The following is a 14,808-nucleotide window of genomic DNA, read 5'->3' on the forward strand; positions in this document are numbered from 1 at the left end:
CCCAGCCCCTCTGAGCCCGCCCTGCACACTCTGGAGAGACTGGTTTGCAGCCCCAAGACCTGAGGATCGGGGCCCTAGTGCTGCCCTGGGGTTGTCCAGAGAGACCACCTGCCACCCCCACCCCACCCCCAAGTCCGGAGGAGGAGAAGGAGGAAGGTCAACACAGATGGTTGGAGCCCCTCAGAGTTGCCTCTGATCCTCACGACCTGCCTGTGCTCCCCTGCACACCTCCGCCCACTCACCTTCCTGGGCCTGAGGCTCCTCCTCATGATCTGATGCTTCTGGGGGGACAGATGGTGAGGGGAAATCACGTCCCTGAAAGAAGCAAGGGGCAGAGGTCACAGTGGGAGCTAGTGATGAAGGGTTAAAGGTTATGATGGGGTCATAGGTCAGGGGCTCCAGCTGGCTGCCCCCCGCTTTAGATTTAGCTCAGCCACCAGGGCAGGGCTGGCAACCAGCTGCAGGACCCGTTGGACCTGTACTTCACACCCCGTCACACTTCAGCGCCTGCCCTGCCTGGCTCCCAGCTCCCATTAGTGGGGGGCAGTAGCATCTGAGTCCTGGACCTCGACTGCTCAGTCCCTACTCCACAGTAATAGCCAGGTTCCGAGATTTTCTTAGAGGTCCACACTCCCATTTGACAGAACAGGATGACAGACACAGACCTGATTCTCAGGCTGGGTGTCTTTCCCAGCACATGCCACCTCTACTCTCCGTACGTTCCTTTATTAGTTCACTCAGCTACTCATCACTCACCTCTGCCTCACTAAGCCTCTCCTCGGGGGCCTTGTCTATGAGGAGTCTAGGAGTAGGGAGAAGCGGTTGTCAGGGATGGGACCCCAATGACTGGTAGGCACCCCCCCTCCCCCCGCCCCGGCACCACTGCCACTCACCTGGGCTCCAACTCCTCTTCAGTCTCTTTCCCGGCAGCCTCGGTTTCCCTACTGCTACCCAGAGCTTGTTCTCCTGCATGCAGGTGAGAAGCTCTGTGAACCCCCTCCACTGAGGGGTAGCACTGAGGAGTGGTACCCGACCAAGGCACACAGTACCAGGGGCAGCTGGGATGGGACCCAGGGGCCCTCTACCTGTCCACATACACTGGGTGCCCCGGCCTGCACCAGGCCTGCCCTGCCCTGAGGATCTCTCACCCTTGGAGCTCTTCTTCCTGCGGATAGAGGCTCGGACAAGGTCAGAGCCAAGGTGGGCATGGTGGTGCCGGCGGGCGCGTGCTTCCTGGAACCAGTCCCCCGTCAGGATTTTCAGCTGCCCAGGGTCTGCCAGTGAGGCCCGGAGCTTGCTGGAGGATTGGGAGGGGCGGGGGGCATGGCTGTTACCATTCACCCAGCCAAGATTCCTGCTACCCACCATATGCCAGGCCCTGTACCTGGGGCCAGAGACACAATAGCAAATCAGACTTGATCCCTGCTATGGAGGAGCTCAGGCTGGTGGGGAGACTGAGTCCAGAATAGACAAGTATATTATAGTGAGGTGGGTGCCAGGATGGATATAAGAAGTGCCAGTTTTGTCTGTGGGAATTCAGGAGGACTTCCCAGAGGAGGCAGCATTTGAATTGCCTCTAAAAGGACTAACTGGATTTCTTCAGGTAGAGAAGAAGAACGTATTCATTAAAGTGACTACTATGCCTAATCCCTCCTAATTTTATAAGGTAGGACTCTTTAGCCCCACTTTACAGATGAGAAGTCGGGTGAACAGCCCAAGGTTACATCACTAGGAAGTTATCTGTCCCCAAGCAGTACTTGTAAGTCCTGTGCTCCTCTGCCTCTGGGCTCTTCCAGGAAGAAGGAAGGAAAGGTGGGTGTGTCAGGGACAGTGGAGCACCTGAATGGCTCTAGTGGACACTGTGTGTCAGGGGTGGTGGCTACTGGTGGAAGATGAGATGGGGGAGGCTAGCAGGGACCCATCAGGAAGGCCTGTGGACCAGGCTTAGGAGCTTGCCCCTGACACATGATGCTGAGGGGCCAGGAGAGGGTTCAGCAAGGCATATGAAGGACGGATCCGAGGAGCTCCAGCCGCAGTATGGAGGGTTGGCCGGAGTGGGCAAGGCTGGAGGCAGGGAGGCTGGGAGAGGTGATAAGCAGAGCTGGCCAGGGGTACAAGGAACCAAACGGCAAAAACAAGAACTACTCAGATATCTGACAGGCTGCAGGTTGGTGGGGGCAGGGTGGGCCCCCCGGTGCCTGAGGCCCCCGCCTCTCGCCCTGCCTCACCTGACGCGCCCCTCCTCCAGCTGGCGCAGGTGGGCATCTCGCTTCAGGACCTCGGCAATGGCCTCCTGCTCCTCCTCTGTCAGGAAGCTGAGGTCCAACAGCCCATCGGCCTCGGGCTCTGGCTCATGCGCCATGAGGAGGTAAGGTGGGGCCCAGAGCCCCTCTTGAGATGGGTGGCCCCTTTGAGGCATCAGCTGGGGCAGTGCCCCCACTGGGCACACATGGCTCCCTGGGGACAGACTGGGGGTCAGGTCAGGTCCTGCTCAAATATAGGGCACATCCTGGAGTTGACTGCCTCTTCCTGCCCAAATGTACTCTAGGTGGTGGGCAGGATACCACCCAGGAAGGCTGAAGTCAAGGTGGCATGAGATGCACCCTTGGACACATGTGTACACTATACCGGGACACATGCGTACACATTGACACATGTAAATACATCAGTCACACATACACACTGATGCCTGTACAACGACAGGCACGCACACACCTGTTACTCCATGAAGGGCCCTATGTGGTCATGCCCAAACCAAGAGATGATCTAACACAGCTTTAAGCCTGCACACAGGCCCATGCCCACAAAGGGAGGCAGGACCCACAGGGCAGGTTCACCTGTACAAGAATAAGTCCTGGGACAAAGACTTGTCCCTAGATATCCACAGACCACACAGACTTTTGCACACACAGTGCTCCCCCAGCTGGACTGTGAGCTCCTTGAAGGTAGGGACAGGCCTTCACCCCCAAAGTCAGTACTTTGCACACAACAGATGGTTGGTAAATGTTTGATTAATGAAACATTTGCACACACCTGGGGCATGAACACACACAAAACACATACAGGCACACACATATCTGCTCACCCCCTGTCCTGGAACCTCCTAATGTGGGTCCCCTCCCTCCACCCTTCACCTCCACCCTGCCCTGGCCCATTTGGTCTTCCTGTCTGAGGCAACCTCCTCCCCAGTCTACACCCCCAACTTCCTCCCCCCGCACCGAGGCAGAGGCCGCACCCACCCCCTCCCACACGCGCAGGGCTGGGCTTCAGTGCTTAATTTCTGCTCTTACGGGGCTCTGATGCACAGGCGTACATGCTGCCAGACCCCCTGAGCCCCTGGCTCTGGCCACGTGGGTCCCACACCCTCCCGGACCCAGGACTTGGCTAGGGTCCCGGTGGTGGAGGCCAAGTGCTGGCAAAGCAGCTCCAGCTGCTCAGGTAGAATGGTGACTCCGGAAGCAAAACATTTGCTCAGCTCTGAGGGGCGTGTGGACGTGGCAAGGGGCCCATGACTGGGCCACGAGCAGAGCAGAGCCATGGTCTGAGCCCACTGGTGGTCTCTCACATCCCTCCTGTCCCCGCCATGCCAGGGCACCAGGCTGGGCTGCACGGGAAGGCAGGTCCTGGCTTGTGCCTGCTGCCCGCGCCCTGTGCCCTCCCGGCTGAGTCAGTGTCCAAGCCCAAGGAGCCCTCTCCCCGGCTGCTCCCCCCTCACCTGGGAGCCTGGGGTTCCTGCATGTCTCCGTCAGGCATTTGTATGGCCTGTGTGAATGCCTGCACGCTCCGCGTTAACACTAGCTCCTGCACATCTACTGTGTTCAAGGTACTGGGTGTTGCAAACGCCTGGTTTGGGGCTCTTCTGTGGCTGCTGGGTGAGCCCATGGTGATGTCTCTGTGAGTTGTGCTGTTTTGACAGTTGGCCAGCAGGCATGTCTGGGTACTGAGGATCGAGAAGACTGTATGTTTTGCTGGTGTGAATATCATATCACTGCCTGTGTGTCATGTCACGGTGTGATGCTGACTGGTGGCTGTTGTCTGTGTGATGTGCTCAGTGACTCCCTGGGTGATAGTGTTGCATGGTGTGTGCACTGTGTATTTCCTACTGTGCTGTATGTGTAACTGAGCTGTGTGTTGCAGTGTGTACTCTGGAACCCTCAGGACCACCAGGTGTGTGTATGTGTGCGCGTACACACATGTGCGCACACATGTGTGTGGAGGTGAGAGGACATTCCGTAAAACTGACCCTGCTCTTGTCTTGTAGGTCTGCCTGGGGCTGGGCAGTGGGCACCTGAGCTCAGAATCCCCAGCAGCACAGGCCTTCCTGCTGTCCCCTCTCCTTCCAGAGGCAGAATTAACAGGTCCTTCCTGCTCTGTTTCAACACTATGGGACAGACCCATTGGTCAATACAAGGGTTTCTCCATCTGTCTGGCTGTTCCAGTCTCAGACACACTCCTGCACCCCCCACCCCCAAGGGCCCAGAGGGTGCTCAGGATGCCAGGTGGCAGTGCCTACCCTTTGGGACACTGGCAGGGGACCCCCGTCCTGAAGCAGGTTACCTGTAGGGATCCAGTATGGAGGGGACACCTTCGTAGGTGGCCCCCGCTCCCCTGGCAGCCGAGTTTCAGGGACCAGGAGAAGAGCAGTGAGGGACTAAGGCTGACTCAACCGGCAGCCCCACTAGGAGGAGGAAACACCTTCTCAGGAGGGCCTGATGCAAAACCGGGCCTGGATTCTGGTTCCCCGGGGGTGCGTGCGCCCTAGTCTCTGCTTTCAGAAAACCCAGAGCCGATTTGCTGGGCAGGAGAAGCCTGGGACTTGGCCCCAGCTCCACTGCCAACCTACGGTCACTCCTGTCACCCTTGGGCCTTAGCTGCCCCATCTGTAGAATGAGTAGCTGCCCACCCTACCGCTGAGGAGCTGATGGGAACTTGCTTTGAAAGCAAAGTTAGAAGCCTTTATAAGAACCAGGGTAATGGAAGGATTGCCCACTGCAGTCAGACAGCCCTGAGTAGCTCCTGCTCTGCCACCATGTGACTTTGAGCAGGTCTCTCAAGATGAGCTGCAATTTCCTCCAGTGCAAACTGGGCAGCAGAGTGCGAAGGGACTATTATAAGGGAAATGAAAGTGCCTGGCACAAGCTGGCATATAGTGGGTACCAGGTGATCCCTCTCCAACATAGTCCCTTCTCACAACCACTGCCCCTCTGTGTCCACATATGCCTCCTGGGAAGTGCTGGCCACGGCAGCGGCAGCGAGGCTCCCACACCCTGTCCCTGGGGAATCCCTTTGGGCATCCCATTCTGCTCCCAGATTCTGCCCTACCCTGCGAATGGCTTTGGGCCCTAGATTACATTTACTTTAAGACCATGGACCAAGGCCACACAAAAGCTTTGAGACCCCACAAGTCTGCTTCATTCCACTCTGCCTGTCATGCTGCTTGGTATGGATTGTCCCTTCTTGGTATGGATTCAAGGACCAGACCCCAAAGAGAGGAGGTGGGGCCAGAGAGGACTAAATGACACCCCACTCCTTTCCTCCCTCATCAGAACTGTCTCCAGTAATGTTATCACCACTCTGAGCACCTGTGGGTCACTCATCTACCCCAGCCCAAGGTCCATCCTTCCCCACTTTTTCCAAGTCAGTTTTCTTTTCTGAGCCTCCTTTTACTGATCTGTTAAATGGGGGTAATCCCTTCATTTATGGTTTTCACTACAATTCAGTGAGATCCCTTCATAAATAACCATATGCAGGTACCACTGTCCTCAGAGCTTTACTGCTGACTACTCCCTGTCCCTTCACACCCTGGCCATCTGTGTCCCCTACCCCCACTGCGGAGTGCTTCCCCAACCGCGGTCACCGCTTGTGGGGCATGGGCTCAGTGTATGTGCGCTGTGGCCAGTTGCTTAGTGCCCCAATCCTTCGGAGAAACAGCCCCTCCCCACTTCCCTCCTTGTGCCCCAGCGATGCCATCTCACAGGGTGGTCCCGAGTGGGGGCTGCAGAGCCAAGCTGCTGGATTTGAACATGGTGCTACTTGTCCTGCCTCAGTTTACTTCTCTGCTTGTTTGTTCATTGGTAAAATGGGGCTGGTACACTGACCTCATTGGCTCCGTGACAAGGCTGTCACACAGTAGCTGTCCTCAGTAGCTGCTGAGTGATTTTCACAGCACCTGTTCATGTCCTTCCTCTGCAAGGCTAACTGAAAATCCTGCCGGGCAGAAGCAGGCCTTCAAACGTTTCCCTATTTTGCTCTGATTTTTCTCTGTACCGGAAGTCCCCCTCCCCCCCTCCCCCCACCAATCAATTCTCAGATGGACCCCACTATGCAAGAAAGATGTTTGAAAACGGAATTTTTCTGAAGTGGGAAGGAACTTCAGGCTTGGAAACCACAGCACTGTGGGTCTGGGGTGAGCTGGGATAGCTGATCCAGGGCTCTGAGGGCCAACAGCTAGAGCCGTCCTCAAAGCCATTCTCAGGATGAACACAAAGGGCTCAAGAACCAGAGACCAAATCCTTCACTAGTTCAACTAAGTGACACACGGCATAGGGCAAGGTTAGGACACTCCTCCAAGGACGGGACCTTTAAACTGGGCTTGGGAAGAAAGGCCATGATTTTAACACGGGAAGCACAGGACTGAGGTGGGAGGAGGTTGGAGGGCAGGGCGTGTGGAGTGGAGAATGCAGGGCCCAGAGGCCACAAGTGGAGGCAGTGGAGCAGGACAGCGACTGGATCACTGGGGTCAGCACAAGGAACTTGGCCATGTGACTGATGAACATGGCAGGAGCCAGGGGCTGGGGTTCTCTCAGCTTATCCCAAACTGTAGACCCGTGGGCTGTGGTCTGCTCAGCCCCAACCCCAGTCCTATTGCCAAGTTCCTCTCCACAGGGAGTATGGGAAGGATTTCAATGTTCATTTGCCTTGAAGAGAAAGCTTTGGGATGGTGGGTGAGGGACTCCCAGAGCCTGGGCCCAGGGCAGGATACCTGGGGGATGCTCCGACCCTGTAAGCCAGGCACTGGGTGAAGACTTAACCAGACCCCTTGCCAGGGGCAGAGGTACCCAAGGACACCAAGGAGATACGAGTTGAAGAAGTGAAGGGAGAAAACAAGGACAAGGCACTTTCTCGAGTTAAAATTCTTTATTATCCTGTCCAGGGAGCCCCCCATAGGAATCCGTGGGGAGGGGGGAGGGGCAGCACAGGCCCTTCCCACAGCGAGAAGAGGGAGCCCTGGTGAGGAGGAAACAGCTCCTCTCAGCTCCGTGATGGCGCTGGCTGCTCTGGCACATCTGGGACCCAAGGGGTGCCATCCCCAGAGTGAGGCCCACACCTGGGGCTGGGGCCAGGCTTTGTTTCCACTGCTCTGGTCTTCAGGGTGTCACTCTGGACACATCAGTGTCACTCATCTCTCCAGCCTGACTGGGGGGGCCCAGGCCCCAATTAGCTGAGGGATGTGGGCTCAAGTGGGAGCTGGGCCCTGGGAGAGTGGGTAGAAGGGGCTGCATGGTCTGGAGGACCCCAGGAGATGGGGCACAAACTACCCCTAGTGCAGCTTCTGGCCAAAGGGGGCCATCCAGCTCTGCTGGACCATTCCAGAGGCCAGCGGAGAGGCCCAGGTGGCTTAGCTTATGGAGACTTCCTAGTGTTTCTCGCCCACCCCAGGACCGAGCCCTGGCAGAACAGGCTCCAAATCCAGCTCTGACCCGTTTGGTGGCTCCAAATGCCCTCCCCTCCCCACGAGGCACTGAGCTGAGGCAGCACAGGAGCAGCTACAGGGAGAAGTTAAAGCCTTTCCAACAGATGGGCAGAGAGGGTGCCTCAAGCACAGGGGTCACCAGCCTGGGGAGGAGGGCACAGAGAACTTCTGAGTGACCAGTGAGACACAATACGCACTGCTCATCCTCAGCCTATTCCAGCCCACCTAGCCCAGACTCTTGGCTCAAAACCAGCAGCAGGCCCACCCTGCCTTTTGGGGAGAGGAAAAGATCTGGAACCAAAAGGAGTGGCAGGTCCGGGGCCACGAGGCAGCCATCACCGAAGGTTAAAGACCAGGCTGGCAGTTAAGATGATGCCCAGGAGAAGGACGAAGGGTAGCCAGGTCTTCACGAAGGCCCCGACGCTGAGAGGGGAGGGGAGTATTGGTGGAAGGGCCGGGTGGGTGAGCCACCCCAAGCCCCATCCATCCCAACCCAGGAGGGGTCGCTGTCCCCAAGGAAGCTCTTGGAACCATGCCCTCACCCCATAATTTGGTCCACCAAGGGACCGGCTGGGCCTGGCACCCGCTATGGAGGACTGCCACCTACGGTCCTTGGCAGGAGATGCTCCAGGCTCCTGGTGGAGACGGGACACCTCCCTGGGTGGGTGACAGAAGTGCCCACCTTCTCTAGAACTTACTGGTTCCATCCACAACCACCCCCGTCTCTGGGGAGAGGTCTCCAGTCAGAGGACCAGGCCCTTGTCTGGGCATGAAAGCCAGGAGCACCGGCTGCACACAGCTTTCCTAATGGGGCCCCCGAGAGGGGAGGAGTCAGCAGGAGTGAACAGTGTTGTGGCTGGAGTCAGGGCTCTGGGTACAGCCCGGCTCTGCCTCAGTGTGTGCGTGGCCAGTTACAGGCTTCTCAGGGGCCGTCTGAAAGCCTCTGGACTGTAAAGACTCCCGAGAGCCTCCATCTCAGAAGCTCTCAATGGTGAGCACAGCTGAGAAAAGCCTAGAGAGGTGGCGTGGCTGCCGGGGGCGTGCTGGCTCCAAGTGGGCAGGTCACTCACCCTCTCCGAGCTGCCTTCATCTGTGAATTGAGACTAACACCTTTGACCTCACACGTCATGAAGCTGTGACCTCCAAGGTCCTCCTGAGCCACCACTGGGGCCCACCTGCTCAGAACCCTGCCTCAGACGCTGGAAGCTGGGAAGGGACCCTGTGGGGCCGTCACCCGCTCTCCTGTGCACCCACAGTCTCACCAAGGAGCCAGAATCATTACCCCCATTTTACCAAGAACAGCTGCAGCTGAGAGCCAAGGCAGTCACCCGAGATCTCACAGTGAGCAAGTGACAGAGCTGGGCTTGGGACCCGGTGCAGCTGACCTTTAGCACAGCCACCTCCTTGTCCACCAGGAACTGAGCTAGTTCTTGTAGAACCTTCAACATCTCCAAGGGGTGCTGGGAGGTGGGTAGCTCACCTGACATACTTCCCATAGAGCAGGCAGAAGAAGCAGACTGTCACCATGTTCCAGTTGGTGCTATTGTTGTAGCGCATCAGGTTCAGGGCCAACGCCACGTGTGAGTGGCAGTTGTCACAGCAGAGATTGTGCTGGATGCAGGAAGAGGGGGTCATGCCGGGCTGTGGGGGAAGCTCCCACCCTGGCTCCCACCCCCAGGAGCGGCTCACCTACCATGCGGTGCTTGTACTCCTCAGAGGCGTCGTGCACAGCTGTGTCCCACGCATTGGGCCCGCTGGCGTATACCCGAGCAGGGTCCAACTTCCAGTACCTGAGGGGAGAGAGGGTTCTGGGCGCTGGCTCAGCTCCACCAACGTTCCCTGGTGCCCGCTCTGTGCAGGGCGGAGCTGGGTATTGGAATTGTAGGGGAGAGCCAGGTCCAGGGCCGTGTGACAGTGTGATACGCCCAATGCCAGGTGGATCCTGGGGAGGACATGAGCTAACTCAGCTGGGTGACACCAAGTCCAGCCCGAAGAGGAGTTAGCCAGGCACAGAATAGGGAGTGGGTACCCTAGGCAGAGGGAACAGCCTGAACAGAGGAAGAGGCAGAAAACTGCGTAGCATGTAGCCAAGATCAAGGGAGGAACAGGGTGACGGGATGCGGAGGTGAGGCTGGAGATACAGGTAGAGCCATGTCGTAGAGGACTTGACTATCACCCTGAGGAGTTTATCCATCAGGAAGCATTCCCCCATCCCCGGAAAAGGAGGTCAGGGTGAGTGGGAGAGCAGCCGGGGAAGCTAAAGCTCATAAACCTCAAGCTGGGTGAGACCCGGGAGGGAGTGCTGGGAGGTCAGAGCGCCCTCTGGCTGCTGTGAGTGGAATGGCTTGGTGCCGAAGCCTAGAGCTGCGATTTTCAACGGGTGTGCTCCAAGAATTTTTAAAGCATTGCAATACCTGACTATTTAGTCAGTGCACTGATCTCTTTTCCCTTAGACTGTCAGATTAAAAAAATGACAACAGCTAACACAATAATAGCCGTCTGGTGTCAATGAATCACAAGTATACTTTTTTTTCTTCTTTTTGTCAGATCAGCAAAAACTTTTTTGGGGTGTGCCACAGAATTTTAGTAACTAGTTTATGTGTGCCAGGATATGAAAAAGGTTGAAAATTGCTGGCCCAGAAACAGGGGACCAGTGAGAAACCATCATGGCCTGGGCCCACACGTTCACCTGCCTGAGGAAGCCGCTGGGCTGCCTCTGCTGGGTGCGACACCCACTACTCCTTGGGCCCAGCCCTCCTGGGCGCAGCCTCTGGCAACAGAGCACCTGATGCTGTTCCGAGCATACAGGTGACAGAGGCATTGTCACCAGAACCACATCTGAGGTGGGCCTCCGAGAGAGGAAAATTAAAGCAAGCCAGCAGTAGCTCCCAGAGGCCTTGAACTGCTTTTATTCTCTCCGACCAGAACTTTCCAGGGGAGTTCCAAACAATGCCTCCTACAGCTTAAATGGTGCGTTCACTCCTTGAGGGACGGGAGAAAGAGTCTAGGTTTTGGAGTGAGACAGACCTGGGTGTGAGTCCCAACTCTGCCACTTCCTGTGTGATCTTGACCAAGTCTCTTCCCTTTCCTCACCCTTCCAATGGAGCTGAAAACACGACTTTGAAGAGCTGAGGCAAGGTCTAGCTGGCCTGTGGATAAAGGACCCAGCCAGGAGGAGCCTGGCCCTAGGGCCAGTACATGGGTGCTCATCACTTACTTGACAGGCTTCCCAAAGGCCATGTTGTCTTCCTGTTGAGGGACAAGAGCAGAGGTCAGTGGGGAGCCCACATCCAGCCTGGGAGAGGCCGGGGTTGGCGGTGGAAGTGCGGTGACTGAGGAGGTCTGTCGGTGGGCAGCAGTGGGGCCCGGGCCCTGCTCTGGGGCCGGGTCGGTTTGTGAAGTGCCAGCAGCAGCATGTTGGTGGAAAGAAGGCAGCATGGCACAGCCCTGTACACCGAGACCGAAGACTCGGGGTGCCAGCCACAACTGGCCCTTGGGGTGGCTCCTAGTGAATTCTCTCACTCTCTCTGGGCCTCATTTTCTTCAAGTTCTCTGGTCAATTTCTGATCTTTGATGACTGGGAGGCAGTTCCTTCCTGGTATGAATGAGGACACCCTGACCTCCCGACCCAACAGCAGTGCCCAGAGAGCCCGTCTCTGTATCTGCCAGTCCGATTGCATTCAGAGCAGGATAGGGAAGGGGGGAGGGGGCTTGAGAGGCCTTCCATGAGGGAGGCATTTTAGCCAGGTCCTAGACCTGCCACATAAGATGTGTAGGGACAGATTCAGGGTTCAGAATCTCTGACAGCTGGTCAAAAATAAATGATCATAAAAGTATATGACAGTGAAAGCAATGGCTATGAGAGACCTTTCTGTGTAAGATGATCATGACAACTATTAATACAAACAGGCTGCTGCCACCATATACCCCCTTTACTTCAGCTTCTGATGAAGCTGCAACCTCGAAATAGCCAGAACAAGCCCACTACACCCATTTAGGGCACATTCCCCCCAAAAGACCTGAGAACATAGCTGATTCACTGTAGGAGGCCCACCCCCTCTTCTCCATGGCCACACCCAGGGAACCATGTCAGACTCCCCTGTGTCCCCAGCTTGTGACTCCCACCTTCTGAAGGTCCGGAGATGTGGTTCCTGGATGGTCTGACTCCACTCTTGCCTCTAACCCCTACCCATGTCTCAGTACCCAAGGGGTGGGCAAAGGGCTGGGTCAGTTACTTAAGAATCCTTCTGGCCACACTGCCCTCCTGGCCTGTCCTGGAGGCAAGAGAAGGGGTAAGTAAAGGCGTCAAACACTGGTGAGGAGCAGAGGGCCAGGGCCCGGGCTGCGTGCTAGCTGCATTCTCTTGGGTCTCAGGGACATAGGGAGCTGCCTGCAGGCAAGACAGGCCAACCTTCCACTTAAGCCTTGGAACCCTCCAGAGGGGGGAAGAATGGGGACTCACCGAGACAAAGTAGGGGCCAGCAAAGTCCCGAATGACTCCTGTGGACGTGCAGATGCCCATGTGGCCAATGATGGGGAAAAACCACCTGCGAGAAGAAAGCACGGGGAAGGAGCTGAGCTTCGGGGATCTTGCAGCCGGTTAGACAGACGGCAGGGACACTCCCTCCAGTGTGAGAACATGCGACTGCAGCTGGGTGTGATGGGTGCCAAAGGGTGGCTGGAGGGGCTGGGGAAGCACAGAAGAGGGGCAAGTGCCAGTGAACAGTAAAGGGAGACCACCCCACAGAATGGCTAGAACTAAAAGGACAATAACGTTGAGTGGGTGAGGATGAGGAGCAACCGAACGCTCATGCACTGCTGGTGGGAGTATAAACACTTTTCAAAAACTTGCAATATACTCTATGCCTCAACAATTCCACTTCAGAGTATACACCCAATGGAAACAAATGCCCTAAACAAGAAAGTTCATAGCACCTTTATGTAAAATAGCCAGAAACAACATTTTTCAAAACTCATTGAACTTCACACTTAAAATACATGCACTTTATTATTTATCAGCTATCCTATATAATAAAAGCCTAACATGCAAATTGTCCCCTCAGGAGTTCGACCAACTGGGAGTTCGACTGCTCGCTATAATGTGCGCTGACCACCAGGGGGCGGCGCGGAACGAAGGAAGGCCCCAGCTGGCAGCCAGAAGGCCCCGATTGACCCTGATCTGTAGCCAGGCCTAGGAACCCTACAAATGCACGAATTTCGTGCACTGGGCCTCTAGTATCTCAATGAGTAAGTAACCTGGGGTACAGCCATTTAATGAAATAGTAGGTAACAATGGAAAACAATAAATTTCTGCTACACACAACAAATTCTCACAGATAAAAGGCAGAGTGAAAAAAAGAAACATACATACTATTCTGTTTATATGAAATGCAAGAAAAGGCAGAAGTAATCTGTAGTGCTGGAAGGCAAAAGAGGGGTGATCTCTGTGGTAAAACTGACTGGCATAAGGAAGCCCTTTGGGTATGCAAATGTTCTCTACCTTGACCTGGGTGACATAAGTATACTTACATACATAAGTATATGTATGTAAAAACTCACTGAGTCCCACATATACTTAAGATTTAAACATTTTATGGTATATGTTATAGCTCAATAAAAAGTTATTTTTTTTAAAGGTGGAGGAGGCATTTAAACCAATCTGTGTGTGCGTGTGTGTGTGTGGTTCAGGGAAGGCTTCTCTGAGGAAATGATGAAGAAACAGTATGTGCAAGGGTAGAGATTAGGACGACAGCATGGTGAATTCCAGGAACTGAAAATTCAAATTCTTAAAAGTCATGGGCATTTAAAAAACCCAAATCTCACATGGACCCCAATATGCAAACCACCTAGGAATCCCAGATTAGTCTGCAGTCTGAAAAGCATGGCTCGAAGGGCTGGAGAGACTGATCCATTTTAAGGGCGGCAGAGCCACTGGCCAGGTGCTGGTCTCAAGGCTGCACCCTGCTAGGGAGGTGGGGCAAAACCTGGGGAGTTGCAGCTCAAGGAAGTGATGATGTGGGGCTGGGGCAGAGTCAGTAAAGACTTCACAGATGAGGTGACTTTTAACTTTACCTGTGAAAGAACAGGGTGCCAACAGGCAGAAAGCAAAACTCTGAAGCTGCAAAGTGTTGCATGTGTCTGGAGAATGGCAGGGGGACAAGAGTGGAGGGAAGGACAGTGGTGAATTCAGAGGTTATTCTGAAATACTGGCAAAAGATGATGGTGGTGAGAAGCCAATGGATTAAAATATCTTTGTTTTTTAATTAATTATTTAAAAAAACATCTTTTTATTGATTTTTAGAGAGAAAGGAAGGGGGAGGGAGAGAGATAGAAACATCAATGAGAAACATCATCAATCGGCTGCTTCCTGAACATCCCCTACTGGGGACTGAGTTCACAACCTGTGCAAGTGCCCTAACTGGGAATTAAACCAGTGACCTCTCGGTTCCTGGGTTGACACTCAACCACTGAGCCACACTGGCTGGGCTAAAAGATCTTTAAAAGAAAGACTGGACAGTTTTATCATTTTCCATGGGATACAGGTCTCCCAGGTCTGCAGCCTGAGCACCTGAGAGGATGGGGCCAGAGTGTATTTTTGAGAACATAATTCAGATTCCATCATTCCTTTGCTTAACACCCATTAATAGCTCCTACAACACTTTAAACTCCTTTCAATAGTTTCGCCCTACTTACCCCTTGAAGTCACCTCATGCCTCTCTCTAGCTACACTGCCTGCCTCCAGTTCCAGGGCACCAAATCCTCACTTCAACGCTTATTTTGCATTAGTCTCTGCCCAGAACACTCTTCCCCCGGAGCGTTAGAGTGCTGGCTGTTTCTTATTGTTTAGGTCTCAGCTTGACTGTAACTTCGGAGGTCTTCCCTGACCATGCCTTCTACAGTAGCCACACCCCCCCAGGCACCCTAGATCCCATTACTCTGTTTTATTTTTTTTTAATTTATTTTTTTAATATATTTTATTGATTTTTTACAGAGGGGAAGGGAGAAGGATAGAGAGTTAGAAACATCGATGAGAAACATTGATTGGCTGCCTCCTGCACACCTCCTACTGGGGATGTGCCCACAACCAAGGTACATGCCCTTGACCGGAATCGAAC

At 54.7% G+C, this 14,808-nt stretch overlaps 2 protein-coding genes across 2 annotated transcripts in view; both read right to left on the minus strand.

Annotated features, from left to right (window-relative positions):
* Positions 1 to 4,668, minus strand: part of SYTL1 (synaptotagmin like 1) — an 8,535-nt gene extending 3,867 nt beyond the window's left edge. Inside the window, exons 1-6 of the mRNA XM_015557187.1 lie at positions 4,558 to 4,668; positions 2,229 to 2,457; positions 1,149 to 1,297; positions 894 to 966; positions 757 to 802; positions 191 to 315 (exon numbers count right to left, since the gene is read on the minus strand). Coding sequence (XP_015412673.1) covers positions 191 to 315; positions 757 to 802; positions 894 to 966; positions 1,149 to 1,297; positions 2,229 to 2,419 — 584 coding nt within the window. The 5' untranslated portion in view covers positions 2,420 to 2,457; positions 4,558 to 4,668. The remainder of the gene's footprint in view (positions 1 to 190; positions 316 to 756; positions 803 to 893; positions 967 to 1,148; positions 1,298 to 2,228; positions 2,458 to 4,557) is intronic.
* Positions 4,669 to 7,124: 2,456 nt separating this feature from the next.
* TMEM222 (transmembrane protein 222) overlaps positions 7,125 to 14,808 on the minus strand; it is a 10,402-nt gene continuing 2,718 nt past the window's right edge. Inside the window, exons 2-6 of the mRNA XM_006777637.2 lie at positions 12,156 to 12,240; positions 10,911 to 10,942; positions 9,387 to 9,483; positions 9,174 to 9,304; positions 7,125 to 8,116 (exon numbers count right to left, since the gene is read on the minus strand). Coding sequence (XP_006777700.2) covers positions 8,029 to 8,116; positions 9,174 to 9,304; positions 9,387 to 9,483; positions 10,911 to 10,942; positions 12,156 to 12,215 — 408 coding nt within the window. The 5' untranslated portion in view covers positions 12,216 to 12,240 and the 3' untranslated portion in view covers positions 7,125 to 8,028. The remainder of the gene's footprint in view (positions 8,117 to 9,173; positions 9,305 to 9,386; positions 9,484 to 10,910; positions 10,943 to 12,155; positions 12,241 to 14,808) is intronic.

This window comes from Myotis davidii, unplaced genomic scaffold (assembly GCF_000327345.1).
Source record: "Myotis davidii unplaced genomic scaffold, ASM32734v1 scaffold149, whole genome shotgun sequence".
NCBI classification, from domain to species: Eukaryota; Metazoa; Chordata; class Mammalia; order Chiroptera; family Vespertilionidae; genus Myotis; species Myotis davidii.